This window comes from Camelus bactrianus, chromosome 2 (assembly GCF_048773025.1).
Source record: "Camelus bactrianus isolate YW-2024 breed Bactrian camel chromosome 2, ASM4877302v1, whole genome shotgun sequence".
In the NCBI taxonomy this organism is placed as follows: domain Eukaryota; kingdom Metazoa; phylum Chordata; class Mammalia; order Artiodactyla; family Camelidae; genus Camelus; species Camelus bactrianus.
Genome location: NC_133540.1, coordinates 135,176,042 through 135,194,110, shown reverse-complemented (window position 1 = coordinate 135,194,110; position 18,069 = coordinate 135,176,042). Strand labels below are relative to the sequence as shown.

At 53.6% G+C, this 18,069-nt stretch overlaps 2 protein-coding genes across 7 annotated transcripts in view; both read left to right on the top strand.

Moving 5' to 3' along the window:
- CFAP99 (cilia and flagella associated protein 99) overlaps nt 1–4,773 on the top strand; it is a 33,103-nt gene extending 28,330 nt beyond the window's left edge. For 3 of the 4 annotated variants that reach the window (XM_074351740.1, XM_074351737.1, XM_074351766.1), the window contains 4 exons: nt 990–1,131; nt 1,228–1,379; nt 2,788–2,993; nt 3,455–4,773. In XM_074351740.1, the coding sequence (XP_074207841.1) occupies nt 990–1,131; nt 1,228–1,379; nt 2,788–2,993; nt 3,455–3,962 (1,008 nt within the window). In that variant the 3' untranslated portion in view covers nt 3,963–4,773. Of the gene's footprint in view, nt 1–989; nt 1,132–1,227; nt 1,380–2,787; nt 2,994–3,143; nt 3,307–3,454 lie in introns of all 4 variants that reach the window. The other variant, XM_074351746.1, reaches the window with a different exon arrangement.
- A 3,479-nt stretch (nt 4,774–8,252) lies between these two features.
- Nucleotides 8,253–18,069, top strand: part of RNF4 (ring finger protein 4) — a 28,944-nt gene continuing 19,127 nt past the window's right edge. Inside the window, exons 1-3 of one of the 3 annotated variants that reach the window (XM_074351717.1) lie at nt 8,273–8,409; nt 12,872–12,913; nt 13,588–13,837. The gene's annotated coding sequence lies outside the window, so the exon portion shown is untranslated. Of the gene's footprint in view, nt 8,410–12,871; nt 12,914–13,587; nt 13,838–18,069 lie in introns of all 3 variants that reach the window. The other 2 variants (XM_074351721.1, XM_074351711.1) reach the window with 2 other exon arrangements.

Here is an 18,069-nt window from a genome sequence, read left to right as displayed (position 1 = left end):
ATGCTCAAGTCCCTTACATAAAATGGCATAGTATGGCAAATTGCTTTATGAAAGGATCCTTCCTGCCCAGTGTCCCTAAACCTGGAGTTCACGCCGCCACGGGTGAACCCTCCACGTACTCTGCAGTAGAAGATGAGCCCCCGGCTGCCAAGACCTCCAGGGCCGAGGAGTCCAGGGATCCCTGGCAGCTCTGGGCAGTGACAGGAGCTATACACCCTGCCCTGTCCTTTGTAGTATCTTGGAGACTGAAAATAATTTTCTGAACTGTTCACAGTAGTGCCAAACCGGAAACAATCTGAGTGTCTGTCAATAGTAGAATGGGTCAAAGAGTTGTGATGTACCCCCCAAAACAGCTGTGAGAATAAGCCAGCCACAATCCCAGGGAACACGTGGGTGAGGCTAGTCAGCAATGCTGAGCAGAAGACGGGACAGGGCAGGGGCACGCGGGGCAATTCCCATGTGCCGGTCTAGGTGGCAGCACTCCACAGTGTGGGTTAGGGCTGCATGCTTCTGAGGCTCCAGGAGAAAGAAGAGTATGCAACGACTGTCAGGGCGTGCCCGGCCAGATGGTGGGCAGGCTCCTTGGAGCTGGCATGTCCTGTGTACAGGCCTGGGCAGGATCTGAGCATCCAGCACCACGTGGCTTCATACTGAGCGCCCTCCTCTCTTCACTGGAGTCAGCGGTGGGTGGGTTTCAGGGCAACCCCAGCAGCTCTGATGGCTACTCCCCTTAGCTTTGTGGTCAGCTCTGGGGAACTGTCTGCATGGTGCTGGGCTCACACCCCTGGGACGACAGCGGAGGGAGGAGGACCTGAGGCGGAACTTCCCCAACAGGCCTGACCTCCAGAGGCTGATGAGCTTAGACTCAGATTGCAGGGTGACTCGGGGTCAGGGGCTGGGTCTGCCCTCCAGACCTCACGCTGCTCATGGGGCCAGGGCAGGTCCCGGAGCACAGGCCATGGCTCTGACTGTGGCCACCGGGTGTCCAGACAGCTGAGCTGATGCAGCAGTGTGCTGAGCGGCGCCTCCAGGAGGAGAGGTCCATGAAGGAGCTGGTGGAGCAGGTGATGGAGACACAGAAGAACGTCAAGGCGGCACAGACTAAGCTCCTGAAGGGCCGACGGCAGACAGGTACGGTGGGGGCTCAGCGCCCTCCCGGTGTGCCACCCCCTGCCCAGCACCGGCCGGCCGTGCTCAGACCCCTTGGCACTCTGCTTGGCCCCCAAGTCCAGGAGGTGATAGAGGAGAGCCGGGAGCTGCTGCAGCGCAGCGCAGAGGCAGCCAGGGAGGAGCACAGGCGGCGCTTCGAGCTCATTTCCCAGCTGCGAGCCCTGGAGACTCAGCCCACACGCAGGGACAAGCTGGTGGACCTGACACAGGTGAGAATGCGGCCCCTGGAGCCCATGCCCTGTCCCATGACCTCAGGGAGCTTTCCCACGTCCTGCTTGCTGTGGGAGGGTATGTCTAGAGCCCCACCAAGGCCAGAATCTGGACTCAAGCCAGGACCCCACTGGCCACTCCTGCCAGCTGCACCCTGCACCTGCCATGCCTGGGTCTGGCCCCAGGGCTCACAGTCCTGTCAGGGAGACCTCTGTAACCCCTGGGGGTGGGCAGCGTGGGCTTCTGGAGCTGCATGTTGAGGGAGCTCCTGGTGATACAGGATAAATGGGGCGCGAGAGGATGGCCATGTCCCGGGTCCCAGGCGAGTCCCTGGGCCGCGCCCCATAGAGTGAGGGTCCTTGGTTTCACACAGGAAAGAATTCAAGAGCGAGCCATAGTCGAGTGAGGGTAGATTCATTCAGAGACATACCCACTCCACAGTCAGAGCAGGCTATTTCAGAAGGCCAGAGAAAGGCCTGGGAGATACACACTCCATAGGCAGAACGTGGGGCCTTCTTACTCAGAAGGGAGAGCAGCGGCCTCGGAGCTTGGGACCAGCTGGGGAGAATGAGAGCAGCCGCGAGGTGTGAGGGTTGCTGCTTCACTTGGGCTCCATAACTTCATATGCTAACAAACGGGAGTATTATTCCAACTACTTTGGGGAAGGGGCTGGGGTTCCCAGGAACTGGGCCATCACCCACTTTTGGACCTTTCATAGTCAGCTTTGAAACTGTCCTGGTGCCTGTGGGAGTGCCATTTAGGATACTAATATATACAATGTAATGAAGTTCAAGGTCTAGTGGGAGTTGAATCTCCCACCATCTTGGTGCTAATTGCTGTGTCATTCTTTGAATGGTTGTGCCCTTCCACCTTCCCTGCTGTCTCAACGGGACTCACTAGGCCCTGAGTGGATAGGGCGGTGTAGGGAGAAGACAGATGCATGAAGGCCCGGGGCTGGACCAGCAGGAGGCTGAGAGAAGGGCAGCTGTGCCTGGAAGCCTGTGTGAGAATCACCAGGAGAGGCCAGGCTGGCGCCTGGTGAGGTGGGGGCAGGCCTGGTCCCAGGGGGTGTCCAATGTCCAAAGGGCTCTCTACCCAGGCCCCCAGGTCCTGGCTGGGGAGACACTGGTGAGCTCCACTTGGGCCCTGCCACAGTGGAGGGGCCTGCAGGGCACCCAGCTGAGATGTCCAGCCCCCCACGAGTCTAGGGCTGCAGGTTGCGGCCTATGCTGGAGAAGCTGGCTGGTGGACATGTTACCCAGGCACCACTGAGCAGACAGAAGGAGGTCTCTTGGGCACGGGGCCAGGCCTGTGGAACTCGGGAGGGACACCAGGGATGGGGCAGAGGGAAAGCCGGGGCACAGGAGACAGCCGGGCAGCCTGGGGCCTCGCCCGCCCACCCTGCAGATCCCCAGCTACGGCCTGGAAGGGGAGATGTCCGTGGTGGAGTTGCGAGAGCGGCTGGCCCTGCTCAAGGAGACTCAGCAGCGTAAGGAGGAGGAGAAGCGGGACCAGATCATCCAGGGCAAGCGCGCCAAGAGCCGGGAGCTGCAGAACACGGTGGAGCAGATTGCGTTGTGCCGCGCGGCCATGGGGAGATCTGCTGCCCTGAGGTGGGTGCCGGCCCCGGGGCAGGCGTCTTGGGCGGGCAAGGAGCAGGGAGCGCGCCTTTGCACCCTCCCCTCGCAGCAACCCAAGCAGTGCCGAGGGCGCGGGGGGTGGAGCCAGGCGGGTCTCCAGAGCCGGCCCCGCCGCCCGCCCAGGTGGGAGGAGAAGGAAGTGCAGTCGGCGGCCCAGAGAGCGCCCTCTCAGGACGAGCGGGTGCTCGAGCTGCAGCGCAGGATCCAGGAGAAGGCGGCCGAGCGCCGCAGGCAGGTGGCCCCGCTGCACGTGTCGCCGCCGCGGGCCGCGCGCCCCAAGCCGCGGGTGAGCCCCGGAGGCGGGGCGTGGGGTGCCAGGGAGGCCGCGGGGGTGCGCAGTGGGAGGGTGGCGAAGCCGGGGGTGGGCGCGGTGTGCGGGGGCGGGAGGAGGCGGTCCCATCCCGCGTGGATCTCCACTGCTCGCCCTCCCGCAGGCGCAGCTGGAGGCGCAGCGCAGGCTGGAGCTGGAGCAGAGCCGGGAGCGCAGGCTACGAGCGCTGCAGCGGGGAGGCTCGGCCTGCGGGCCCGCGCGCCGCCTGGGGGCCACCTGAGCCATGCCGGCCAATCGCAGGACCCCGAGACCCCCGCCCGAGCGGAGCGTGCGCGGTGGCGTGCGCCCCTCCTCCTTGGCTGCGCCCCCAGCTCTGCACGTCCCGCCCCGCCCCAGGCTCCGCCTGCCCCGAGCAGGGTTGCCCAATAAAATGCAGTTATTACGTGGGACAAACTAACGCTAAAAATGTATACTCTCTTTATCTGGAATTCAAATTTATTTGGGCGTCTTGTATTTTATGTGCTAAACATGGTCACCCTAGCCCAGATTCTAGGCCTTTCCTACGGCCTAGCGCTAGACATTCCTGGCGCCCCCTCTTCGGAGTTCCCAGAGCCCTCTCTGCCTGTGGAAACCTGGAGTCCCCGTTCTCTGCTCGGAGTTGGGTGGCTTAATCCGGAGATCGCCAACACTGGGTATGTGATTGTGCGTGTGCGATTGGGGGAGAAAAGGGCCAGGATCCTTGAGCCACTAGGAACTGGCCCTTCTCGTGCCTTATCTCCTGTAAACCTCCGGGCAGTAGGGGAGCTGACCAGGGTTGTAGCAACAGTACCCCACAGCCCTTCTGCTGCTGACGTCACTGGTGCGCAAAGACATGAAGTGACCTGCATGGAGAACCAGGACCCAGAACTAAGTCCGGGTGACTTTAGGGCATGCCCAGCCTTCCCCAGCATCACTGAAGCACGAGCTGACCTGGGGTCCAGACAGGAACCGATTCATTCCCCTGGGTCCTTGGACCCAGCACTAGACTGGAGACCCGGAGCCTTGAGGACAGGCTGGCCGACTGAAAGCCTGATGGCGAAATGGAGTCTCATGAATAATGCACGTGTGCTGCAGCTCCGGGAAGGAGAGAGGATGGCCAAGTCCTTGGGGTGCGGGGCGGTAAGGGAGGGGCTGGAAACTGCCCTGTGGGTAGATGTCCAGGAGAGAGACCCCCACATCCCACATCCTCCTTGGGTCTGCGGAGGAGATGACACCTCAGGGGGAGGCTAGACCCCAGGGCACATTCAGACCAGGAGGGTGGACATCTCAGAGTGACAAGATCAGCCTGAAGCCCAGAGTTCTCGCCCAGTATTCTGAACTGTGTCAGAACCCTTGGACTTTCCCACAACTCAGGTTGGTAAAAAGAGAAATTTTCCACCTGTCAAATTAGAGCTGGGAGCAGATTAAGTTTCATTTAAAGAAATAAACATGACATTTCTTACATCCTGTGTTGCATGATTCAAACCCATTTCATCTGATATTGATGGAATACACTGATGATGACCTGTCCCAGGAGAGTCCCTCAGGAGCTCTGAGGGTTTCAAAAGGGGAATTACTAGCTTCTATAACTGGCAATCCAAAGATGGGGGGACTGCAGGACATACCTGATCCAGGAGCTCTGTCTCCAAGCTGGTAGCAGTTCCAACCTCACAATGTCTGGAGGAAGAAGGGCCCTCTTTCCCTGGTGGCCCTCTTAGGAGGGAAGCCTCTCTGTCCTCCAAGCCTTTTGTGAACATCTGCTCCAGCCTCACTGGGCTAGATTGAAGATGCTCTGCTGAGCCAGTTCCTCCAGTGGGGGAAGGCCTGCATGGGTGCCCAGAGTAAGCACTGTGGTAGGAGGGGAGAATTACCTTCACCTATCAGACTGGCTCTGGAGCAGAGGAAGAGGTGGTGGCCCAACAAACTCAGGGTGCTCTTGGGGCAATGCTAGTTGGCACTCTGCAAGGCCTGTACCTGTCCTCCTGGACTGGGTAGCTGCTCAGAGCTGCCTTGAGAGGACCTGGGGCTTCTGCTGGATACACATCCCTGTAGGGGCAGGTCTTGGGCCATCCCCTGAGCTTATGGCCTGAGGGCAGACCTTGTGTAGTATACTGATGGCAAAAATATCTCCAGGTTCCTCGCCTTGTGACCTCCCATCAAGAGGCAGAGTTATTTCCCCCAGTCTTGGATCTGGGCTGACTTGCTTTGGCCAATAGAGTGCAGCAGGCTTGGCTGTGTGCCAGTTCAGAGCCTGGACCACAAGTGGTCTTGGGGGTCCCTCTTGTTTGGAGCCCTGCCTGGCTCCAGTATGAGCATGTCCAGGGTGGCCTGCTGGGATGGGACACCATGGGAAGGAGAGCCTGCTCTCCCAGCAGAGGCCATTGGCAACCACCCTAGAAACCAGCAGACCCCAAAATGTGAGGGCAGCCAGGAACAGTACCTTCTCCCCCCAACCCCTACTAACTTGTAGATTCACGAGCGACAATATATGTCTATTTGTTTAAAGCACTGAGCTTTCAGGAGGTTTGTTCTGAAGCAACAGCTAACCAACTACCCACGAGAGCCCAGGGCCTCCGTTCACACTGTGGCTCCCTCCCTCCCCTTCCCTGCATGAGCCCTCTGAGAGAGTCAAGTTGCCCTGGAAAGAGGGCCCGCCAGAGGAGATCAGGTCCAGCTGATGCTGAGAAAGTGCTCTATGAACCACCTGGGGAATTGACATTCTGCTTAAGTACAGCCAGAAGGCCCTCGTTGACAGTATCTGAAACTCACTCGGGCAGGGTATCTTCCATGGGAGATAAAAAGCAAGATTCTCAGGCCACAGAGATTCAGGCTCTTGTGTAAAGCCCAGGAATCCGCATTTAGCCGTGTGGCACTGTCGGGGCACGGAAGTGCCAATCTTTTCTCTAACCTAGGGTATTGTGGGGCCGGAGGGAGGCACTAATTGTGAGGGAGCCAGGGGTGCTGACACTACAGGTTCAGTGTCAGGTGTGGACCGGAGAGGACTTGAAGGCAGCTATTGAGCACAAAATTGGTATCTGTTATGAGTTTCTTTAACATCACATCTTTATTCAAGTTACAAATAGAAAACCCTAGCCTTTCTTCAGGCTGTGAAATTCATATTACTAATCTTATTTATAAATCTGGTCATTCAAACAATTGTTTTTTAAAATTTTTTGGGGGGGAGGTAATTAGGTTTATTTATTTTATGTAGGTACTGGGGATTGAACCCAGGACCTTGTGCATGCTAAGCATGTGCTCTACCACTGAACTATGCCCACCCCCTAAATTATTGTTTTGATTCGTCATGTATGGCCCCATTTAGAAACTGAAACCCCCTTAGGCATTTAAAACTGCATTTATACACGTGGAATCTAAATTTGCTTTTTAGCATTTCAGTTGTCTGCCTTATCAAGTATTTCAAAACTCCTATAGATGTATTAAATGTCTACATTTCTCTTAAACTTGTGAATTCTCTTTAATATTCCAATTAGTACAAACTTTGGAAAATCTCGTACTTTCCAACTCTAGATCACTAGCAAAATCAAATACTCAACCACATATTTTACACTGGAATTAGATTTATCTGATATGCTACCATGCCAAATTCCCTTACATAAAATATCAAACACAGAAATTGCTCACCAACTCAACCCTGAAACATTCATGCTCTGGTTTCCACTTGCTTAGTCATTTCCACACAAGACTCCCTCTTCTGGGTTAAAGACCCTTTCTTAGGAAACAGTCCATCCCAAGACATTTGGGGTGGCCTCCTTACTGCCCGAGCATTCTGAGGAACCAGGGATGACGGCCCTGGCCTGAGACCTGGATATTCTCTGGACAAGGACAAGCTGGGCTCTCTTTTGATTGCCAAATCCATGCCCAGTTCTGGGAGCTAAACCCAAGGAACCCACCGCCAGACTCTCATTTAATCCCAATTCTGACAAGCAGTGCCTCCCCAGGGCTGGCATGCCCCTGTGCTGCAGAAGGTTGAGTCCTCCACCTTTTTCCTCTGAGATAGGTCCTGTTATTATCTCTATTAACAGGCAAGGGAACTGTGAACTTTGTCTGCAATGGAGCTGGGATTCAAACTCGGACAGGAGGGATCAGGACCTGCATTCTCTTGACTCTCGGAGTTGCATCAGATGCCGGAGGCCCCTGAGAGCTCCAGGCCTCCGCCTGGGTCATGGCCCCTTTCCCAGGACCGGTCCATGGCGAGAGTTCCTCCACGGGTTCAGTCCTTCCTTTCCTGACACCTCATGTCCCTGGGATAATCCAGACTTAACCTGGCATCTGGGCTCTCCAAGGTCTGACCCTTGCCTCCCCCGCCCCCCACCTCTGTACTCCTGGCACCCTGGGCCGCCTCCAGTTTTCTGAACATGGTAGCCCAAACTTTTTCTACCTAGGCTCCCTATTCTTGGAACTCTAGTCCTTTCAGTTCCCAACTCTGAGGTCGCTTCCTCCGGGGAGCCCTCCCAGACGTCTTGGTAGAGTGGCTCCTCCGGCTTCCCTCCCCTCTCCACCACCAGCCTGGGAGAACCCCGGATCACAGGGACTAGAGGACGACCCCGGGCCTGGCAGGTCAGGAGTCGGGAGCGCCTGGACGACCTGCAGACCCAGGCCCAGTTTCTGGCTGATAGTAGAGACCCCGGGAATATCGCTCACAAAACATCACTAACGAGGACACTGACGCCGGGATACGCGCGTCCCGCTCGACGCAGCGAGCAGGGCGGCGGGAGCCCAGACCACGACTCCCGAGAGGCCTTGCGGGCTGAGGGGCACCGACCACATCTCTCGCGGGAAGGCGGGAACTTGAGCTCGCGAGCGGGGGCGTGGCCGGAAGGAGGATCTTTTCAAAGAGGTAATAGATGGTTCTACTATCCAATAGGATTGAAAATATGCCTCCTCGACCGGCAGACCACGGGAGTAGGGACGCGGACGACCAATAGGAAAGCGTGAGGGGCGGAGCCGAGGCCTCCGGAGCGGAAGCGGGACGCTGTTGAGGCGGCGGCGTCTTGCTTGAGGGCTTCTCAGCGGCTTCTGAAGGTGCTTCCTCGATCGAGTGCGTCGACGACCGCGCCTGCCGAGCCTTACCAGCGCCAGGTAGGGCCAGGCTTCGCCCGGAGGGAGCGGCAAGCCAGGGCTGGGCAGATTCGGAGTTCGGGCGGCTTCGCGGCCTGCAGAGGCCTCGGCGCCGCGGCCCAGGGAGCCGCCTTGGCGCGGCCGACCGCGCTCCGCCCCGACGCCCCCCGGGCCTCTCCCGGACCGCGGGTCCACTCGCCCGCCCGCCCTGCCGTCCGCGCGGCTGCAGGAGCCCGGCTCGGTGTGGGCAACGGAAGTGAGATGCCTCTCCGCGGGTCTCGGTCTCGCCGGCGGGCAGCGGCCACGGCGCTTCGTCCATAGCGTGGCGGGGGAAACTGAGGCTGGGAGAGGAGGGACGCGCCCAAGGTCACTCGGAGCGGGGCAGGGCCGGGCGCGGGGGATCGGGGCAGGGCCGGCGAGGGTTTTGTCCGTCCAAGGCCGCTGCCTTTGTGTGCTCGCGCCGCCGCCCCGCCATCGTGGGCCTGCGAGTCCGCTCGGACGCCAGGCGGAGACTCCTCGGGGCTGGGACGGGGTTGGGGGCTCCAGGCCGGGGGCAGAGCTCGATGGGTCCTTGGCTTCCGGTCGGTGTGTCGCGGGACTGGCCGAGGCCTGTGGCCGAGCTCCTCCGCGTGAGCCTGCACCTCCCAGGCGCACCTGCACGCAGGTTCCTGAAGCACTGGACTCAGTGCACGCCCCTTCCCACCCTTTGACCCGTCCAGGGAGAAGGGGAGAGTTCAGGGCCCGCGGTGGCAGTGTTTGTGGGGTTTGGGCTTTTGTCTTAACCGTGTCCCTGCCCATCGACGTTCACGGTCTACCTTTGTTCTGTTTCTGCGCCACGTTCTGGAGTCTCAGCTCTGCAGTCCTGCACTCCACTTAGGCCGCCCGAGTGGCCTGGGAGACCGAGGCGGTCTGCCCAAGGTCACGCAGGACTAGACCTTCGAATTCAGTGACCAGGAGTTTGGGGACCACTGCTGATGAAAGGCAGAAGCGTGGAAGGGACTCGTTTTGCTTTGTTTTTCTTGCGGTTTGTTTTTTAGTGGGTGGGGAAACATATTGGGTGGTTTGAGCGGAAATGGAAACATTCAAGTAGAAAGATATATTGCTGGCTTCTGTATTGCCTGAACTTCGCTTCCAACTCTGATTCAAATTTTACTTTAATATAGTGTTTATAAACCTTTTTTCAAAGACCACCCCACCCCCACAGGAGCATTCTTACACATTGTTTTCCTGTTTGCCTTCTCCAGGAAATTTTAATGCTGCTTATATACTCTGTGCCGTTTTTATGAGTCGTCTATGCATATTTACGTTCTGTACATTAAAAGGTTTTTTTCTGTCCCCTTTGAGAATGCTGACTTAATATTCTAAGTCAGCACATTTTTGAGGTCTTCTGTGTGCCAAGCTTTCTGCTTGAGGTCCAGCAGTAAACAGAACAGGTATGGTACAGGCCCTGGTGGAGCTGAGGAGTGAGAGTGTAGAGAGGGAGAAAAAGTCTCTGCGGTTGAAATATAGATGGTATATGAGATGGGACTGGAGAGGTAAGCAGGAGCTAGATCACAGAAGGTCTTCCGTGTGCCTCACAAGGAATTCAGAACTCGTCTTAAGGCCAAGTGGAAATCACTGAATTGAGTTCTAAGCGGGGAAGTTAACATGGTTAGATTCACCTTTTAGAAAAATCACTGTGCTATGAGAAGGGTGGTTAGAAAGGTGGACTAGACTAGTGGCTTCAGGACCAGATAGGAAGAGAGAGAAGAAAAGGGTAGTTTGGACCAGGGTGGTGACTGGACACCGAACTTAGTGTCAGTGATGCCAATTGTGGCAGTTCTTCACTTAAAGGCCCTTAGCAAAGTCCATGTCCTGTAGTTTATATACCCCCACCAATTTCTGGGAAAGATTTGGGATGCTACTCTGAAAATGGGTGCACGAGTATTTGTTTGTACTCTGTATGACAGTGGCTTTGTGAATTCTTGTGTATGTGTTACCAGTGTTGTATTTTGACGTGATTTACCTACATCTTTCACCATCCCCAGATTTTTGAGGGATGAGTAGGTTCATGTAGAATATTACAGGGTTGGCTGTCTTGTTGAGATATAATTTACGTGTGTGCTCTTCTACCTTGTTCCTCAGGACTTGAGGTTTCCCCTCTGAGGAGGGAGACCCAGAGCACAGATACTGCCTTACCCTGAGGACAGAGTCCACGTGTGAGAAAACGCAGGAGGTTAGGTTGGAGGGTGCCTCTCCAGGGATCTGGAATCTCCTTTGGAAGTGTTTTTTCCTGGGGCATAAATAAGAACTGGCAAGTTCATTGAATGGTGTGAATTATTTCACACCATGAAGGGTAGGAAAGGCCTGGAAACTTTTCAAAATGAGTATTATCAGTAGCCTGTTTGTGCAAGAGAGAAATTGTGACCATAAGGCTTTCCTGTAGGCTTTTTAAACCACTGCAGAGTATACCTCCAGATAGCTAAATAAATGGGCTTGCTGTATAGATTTGACATAAACAAATTTAAAATAAAAGAATGTCTGCTAAATGGCTTTGTTATCTGCTAACACCTTTTTGTTTTAGAATTGTAATTCCTGGTTTTAGGACTGTGACCCAGCTGTCTGTAGGGGTTACCCTGGGTTTGTGATGCAGTCATACGTACTGCTCACTACCACTTACAAATCCACACCGCCAGCTGGTTGTGGTTGAGGCACAGGAAGGGGGAAGGACAGAGTCACTTGCCCAAGGTCACACAGTTAGTAAGCAGACCTGACATCTGAGCCACAGGCTCCAGCGTCTTTGCTCCTTTTGCTGGATTGTTGTGTCACACACACTCTTCTGTGGTGGGAAGGTGCACAGCTGGAGTTCCCAGTAGCTTTAAATAGTGAGAATTGAACTTAAGAGTGGGGATGTTGTCTTTATTTTTAATGTTTCTTTTTCAAGTAACATTTACCCAGGAAGGGTCTGATTATAAATATTTTCAAAAAACTTAATTTTCGGTGATTGCATTGTATTCCTGAGGACTTCAGTTACTGTGCCTGAGTGAGTCTCCCTCCACCTCCCCGCCTCAGCCAGGGAGCGGTCCTGGGACCGGGGCGTTTCCCTGTCTGCTGCACTTCACCGCTTATTTTAGCCAAACTTGCTGAACGCTACTGCTTGCTGTAGCAGACCAGGATAAAATTTGTTTCCTTTCTAAGCACCTTCTTGATGCTTTCCAATTCTTAACTAAAAAAATTTTAAGAACTTTTTCTTCTGGCCTCGTCTTGCAAGCTGAAAGTGCTTCGGGTGGGAGTGTTCTGTCCTGTCCTCCCGTGACGGCCACCTGCCAGGTCTGCCCCTGTTTCTTGATGGTGACTACAGGTGGGAGTGTTCTGTCCTGTTCTCCCGTGACGACCACCTGCCAGGTCCGCCTCTGTTTCTTGATGGTGACTACATTTTTATTTGAAATGAAAGGCTCCATTTCTCCCATCTCTGAAATTCATTTTTTTCCCTTTGAAAATACCCTGTGCTATCCTTGTAAGTATCTACCATCTCTTTCAAGCATCTAATAAGCTTGATACTTTAATTTCAATGGAAGAATCATTTAGCCAGTGTGTTTGCGCCAAGTGCTGTGGAAAGGAGAGGGAATCTGTGACAAGTATTTGACATGAGAGTTACGTTATTCACGTTGAGACCAGTGGAAGAAACTCAGGACCAGGAGGAGTGAGAGGAATGTAAGTAACATTTCTTTGAGGTAGGCCTTGAAGAAGGAGCAGGGGTTCCTCAAGGGGGCTGAGGGTAGGGGAACCTTGCCTTTGCTGGGAAGGCAACAGCATATATCAAATTATGGCACTGTGATTATGTTACCGGAAAATGGGGCACTGAGAGGATGGCCATGTCCCAGGTCTTGGGTGAGTCCTTGGGGTGTGCCCTCCAAGTGAGGGTCCTTGGCTTCGCACAGGATAGAAGTCAAGAGCAAGCCACGGTAAAGTGAAAGTAGATTTATCCAGGGAGTTACGCACTCCATAGACAGAGCACGGGCACCTCAGAAGGCAGGAAAAGCCTGGAGAGACGGAGTATCTTGGAAAGCGAGTGACCTAGGAGATACACTTTCCATAGGCAGAACAAGGTCTATCTCAGAAGGCAGAGCAACCTCAGGGCATGGGGTTGCCGGGAAAGTGGGAGTGGCCTGGGGTTCAGGGATGTTTTGTTCTTCTGGACTGGGTAATTTCACATGCTAATGAGTGGGAGGACTAGTCCAGCTCTTTGGGGGAAGGAATTGGGCCACTGCCTCCTTTTTGGCCACTTATGGTTTGCCTGGGAACTGTCATGGTGCCTGGGGGTGTGTCATTTAGGATGCTGATATGTTACAATGAGTGTATAATGAGGCTCAAGTTCTACTGGAAAGTCGAATCTTCCACCATCTTGGGGTTAGTAGGTTCTAACCAGTTTTTGTCGCATCCTCAACGGCTGTGTCATTCTTTTAATGGTTGTGCCCTGCCCCCTTCCTTCCTGTCTCAATAGGAAAGAGCATGGAGTGGATGCCTGACACCCAGGGTACCTGAGGTAAAGTATGGTCAGTTTTGCTTTAAACACTTGTTGGAAGCGTGCATTAGTTCCAGTGGGGTTGACACATTCAGGAGCCAGATGAATGTAGTGGGAATATTGAGTTTGGTGTGCAGAATTTCGTCCGTGAGAAATAGGTGAGTGTAGAAAATTGAACGCAGCTTAACCGAGCCACATAGACCGTAGACCGCGTGCACCTCAAGCATCTCCCAGATGTCTGGGTTGCCTGTGTGTGCTGTGAGGCACACCCTGCACGTCTGATGTTACAGTATTTGCCCTACTTCCCAAGAGCTCACAGGCCGCAAACCTGGTAGAGCGCCGTAGTTACTGTGGTATATGTGCGCTTCTTAACCATTTGATTCATTGAACTGTGCTGCTGGGTTTCTTGTTAGCTTCCTACTGTGTGTGTGTGATTGACTACGTTTTTGAGTGTGGTACCCGTTTCCTCTTTCCCGTAAGCCCTGAGCGTTTTTTGGCACTTTATGGGATTTTTGTTGGTTGGTTGGTTAGTTACTGTTTTGAGCTACTGTGTGGAGCCTTTTAACTTCCTCTGGCCCACTGACTGTTTCTCCTACTGCTCTCCTGCTTTTTGTATCTCTTAGAACATTCCCTTCATAATAAGTGCTTGCTGTCCTGGGAGCCAACGACTATTGACTTAGCATTTTATTTCCTAGGAAGGGTTGAAGAGAGCCCGAATCCCACTGCCGAGATGAATGTCTGTAGCGAGTGGGGTCTGGCCAGCCCCCCAAGGCCGGCGTGCCCCGTCCGCCAGCCGGCCCGCTGCGCGCCTGCCTGAACTGGGAGGCCGTGTCCTGCGCAGAGCTGCAGAGCTGCCCTGGGCGCCGTGCTGTTTGAGACCAGTTCCCCTGAATGCAAAAGAAGGGGCTCCCGCTGTGGGGCACCGCTGCTTGGCTGCTCTCTGCTGTAGGTATAGGTTGGAGAACCACATTCTTAAGCTTCTGACTTCCCCCTACCACCACAACCACCACCACAGCCTGCCCCTTGTCTGATTGTAGTGGTTCTTGATTTACTTCACACACACGCACTATGTCACCTCAGCCCAGGCTCGTGATTCAGTAGGAGCAGCTACGGCGATTAGCTTTCTGCTCAGGTGCCATCCGCGCAGGCCCCGCATGCCCGCCTCCTGTGAGTTTCAGATTGGGAGGGGGTTCATGGCTTCAGCAGCTGAGGTCAATTTACCCCACTGGCCTCTGGTATCTTTTCACCCCTGGTGAAACGGGTCCTTAGGTTTCCTTCATTATCTTATCCTTGCTCCTGGCTCCCAGCAATTGCCTTGTTGTATAACCAGCCCCTCAGAGCCCAGACCACCATGGCTGAAAGAACATTAAAAGTTAGGGGCCAGAGAGGCGGAGAAGCCACCCAGCTTTGCTTCCATGCTGTCCCAGAGAAACCTTTCTGCAAAGGAGTAGTTACAGGACCAAGTAGCCAGCTTTTAACCTGCCAGAATTGGTTGGATTTGGTGTTTAATAAAGTCCCTTCCAGTTGTGAAGATCTTCCAGCGCAGTGACTGATGCAGCCTCATCAGACACGGCTGTTGCAGAATTGAGGTGCCCCCGGGCTCCAGGGCTTTCGCTGGCAGAAGGGTCAGTCTAGTGTTTTGGGGGTAATTCATCATAATCCTGCGTGTGAAACTTCAGAGAAATTCCTAAGAACAGCTGCACTGAGAAGAAGAGGAGCCAAGGGCCTCTTTGGCTGTTAGAGCCATAGGTGTGCCCTGGGGAGCCCAGGACGTTGGGGTGGGGGGTGCTGAGGAGCCCGCTACAGGGGGTCCCCTGCAGATGTTTCTGGGGCTGTGCCCACTGCAGAGCGTTTGTGAACACTTCATTACATCCTATGTAAAGTGTCTAGAAAAAGAGTATTAGGTGAAGTTTATTTTTTAATTTTTTTGTTGTGGTAAAATACACATATTTAAAGCGGACCGGTTGACCCACTTTTAGGTGTTCGTGGGCACTAAGTAAATTCACACTGTTGTGCAGGCGTCGTCTACAGAACTTTTCTCATCTTCCCAGACAGGAGCTCTGTCCATTACATGGTAACTCCCAGTTGCCTCTTCCGCCAGCCCCTGGCAATCACCGTTCTACTTTGTCTTTGAATTTGATGTCTTGATACCTCATATGAGGAATTACACAATATTTGCCCTTTTGTGTCTTATTTTACTGAGTATGTCTTCAGGGTTCATCCATGTTGCAGCATGTATCAAAATTTTCTTTTTAAGGCTGAATAATATTCTTTTCATTTTCATTGATTTTTTTTCATAGATTTTCAGAAAACTTAACTTGCATTCTTAATTCTGGACCCTTGCATTTCAAGGCCTGAATCACAAACAAAAGTTACAGCATCTTTATATCCAGAGGGCTCTTTCTTTTCTCTAGTAGAAGCAAAAGGCAATCCTTGATGAGTTCTTTGGAGGAAAGGAGTTTCCCTGAGTGACAAATCACCAAGCAGGTGTGAGGGCCCCTTGGCTCTGGTGCTCATTTCAGGTGGTTTCATCAGGGTCATAAGATAAATTCATGAAAGACCCAGTTACTGTGTCTCCAAGCACAGTCCACTGCTTTCTGTTTCTGCCAAGTCCAGTCGTCTGGTTCCTGCAGAACCTCAGGGGAGATCAGCGGCTGCTGAGCCTTCGTCAGGAATAAGTAACTGGGAGGGCGCCGCCCTGTTGCCCAGCCTGGCTCTTCTGCTTCCTCTGAGCCTACACAGGAGTGATCAGCTACATCCTGCCAAGTCTTTTCTGGAAATGAAGTAAATGAATTAAGCCTTGCTGAGAGCCCGAAACCCTTGTCCGCGTCTTCCTGGGCTGAGGGTTTGCTTTGCTCCTGCGTAGCACTCACGCTTGTACGAAGAGCTCTGATTTCTGGTCTTTCTGACAGAGGACATCTTTATTACTTACTTTATTGGTTGTCTTTTTCCTTAAAATATATGCTCCACGAGTGTCTGTTTTGTTTACCTGAAGCAGTCCCTGACCCAGAGCGGGACCCTGTAGATAGTCCCTGCATCAGTCAGCCCATGGGCTTGCCGGCAGGGTGCTGGCAGCCTGTGGGCACTGGCACTTCGCGCTGCTGTCCCGCAGGGCACCGCAGGGCAGGTGGTGGGCCCCACGTGGAAGACGCACAGCTGAGGCGCGCCGTCAGGTATTTGTGCAGGGCGCTGGGGCTCCGTTGGCTGGGCTCGTGATTGCTGCCTGTGTGCCGGGCACCCTCATTTGTGGAACAAGCAAGAGGCTCATGTTTTCTCTAAGTACTAAGGCGTGGCTGTTAATGTGACGGTGGCATCAAAGTTCTATTTAAGAATCTTTGAAGTTTTTTCTTTTTCTTTTGGGAGTAGGGTGGGGTAGGTAATTAGGTTTGTTTGTTTGATTTTAATGGAGGTACTGGGATAGACCCCAGGACTTCCTGTATGTTAAGCGTGCATTCTACCACTGAGCTCTACCCTCACCCCAAGACGCTTTGAAATGAAAGTTATTGGCAGCTTTTGATGCTCATGCCCAGTTCCCTGGGAAGGCCGTTTTCCTGGGCAGTGGTGCATTGCCAGTAGCCTTGGGCATGTTAGCATTCTTTACGAAAGCAGTCGGACAGTACACAACAACAGTCTGTGGAACATTCTTGCTCTTTAACACGTGTTCTGTAATTCTACTTTTGAAATTCCATTTAGGGAAGTGTTTAAATAACATGGGAATGATTGTATGTTTATGGCTTAAAAAGGAGGAGACATGAGGCAGACAGTTGGTACTAGCCAGTGCCTTATCACTGGCTAATAAGTTTTGTTTACTGGTAAGTTGGCATTTCCCTGATGAAATTCTGTAGGATTTAGGTTTTTCTCTACTTTTACCACATAAAGAGGCTGCCCTGGCCAGCTTATTCAAACTCACAGGAGCCTCTCCTTCTGTCTCAGAATAGCCATTTGAAGGTTTACAGTGAGAGCTGCTTTATAACTGTTGCACAGAATGAGTGACCCGGTGAGTCTGCATATCATCTCCCGGTAGAAGAATTCACAAGGAGCAACCTTGGGACTCGGGTTGCTTGGGGATTGTGGAGCCTGTGCTGCTGAGTTTGGTCTCAGATTTTCAGTGGGTGATGATGTCAACCTCGGATGTTGGGTGTGGTGTGAGGGCTCTGTGTGCCCCCCGCGGGGCTAAGCTAAATGGGGCTGCTAATCCAAACGTCTTCTCAGGACATGCTGCAGGATACGCTGCAGAGTTGCTACTTCTTTCTGTTTCCGGTGCGCCCCTGCCCGCCCCATTTCTGCTGGCTTTTCCTTTCTTGGTTTGTGGGAAAATCGAGGTGTGAGATACGGTGAGAGAATCCGGCTCCAGGTTAACACTGCCTAAGAGTCTGTGTCTAACCATTATGCGTGTGGAAATACACATGTAATCACATCCAAATAGACATATACACACATCTGAGTATGGGTGCCACACTCCTGGAGCTGGGGTGCTTCGTCATCTGTAGTGTCCCTAACAGCTTCCTGGGAAAAACGTCAGCCTCTGGCAGTAATGGAATGACAGCAGACCATTCAGTCTCCAGGAACACAAGGTACCCGCCTCCCCAACTACCGCTTCCCATCCAGTCGGTCACCTCACTTCTCACACTCTGCCTCTGCCTCCAAGCCACACAGCTTTCTCCTTGCCTGGATTACTCTGAGTCTCCACGTGGGTCTGCATTCTGACTTGTTCAGTCTCTGCTTGGCCCCCAGCACACAGGCGGCGCAGTCTAAGAGCACTTCTGTCTGAACCCCTGGCCTCTCTGTCCCCATGCTGGTCTGCTGGAAATGCCTCCCATCTTCTCACCTCCATTCTCTGGTCAGTTCAGCCCTTTGGTAGATTTCTCTTCAGGCCAGCCTTCCAACTTCTTATGTTTTCTGACCCCTGACCCTTAACTATTCCTAAAAGAAGAGAATAGATATGGAACAAATTGCTGGATTGCTTTGGGCCTGGGAGGGCGTGGAACCACCTGCAGAGTGAGGAAGCTCCAGGGAAGCAGCCGCCAGGGCTGCGGGGGGCTGGTTTGGAGAGCTGGGAGGGTGTGCGGGAGGAGTAGGGGCGCCTGCGGGACAGCCCCAGGACCTGTGTCTAACAACCGTATTTGAAAGCCTAAAAAGTAACCAAGTAGGAGGCAAGAAGCTTACGGAATATCCAG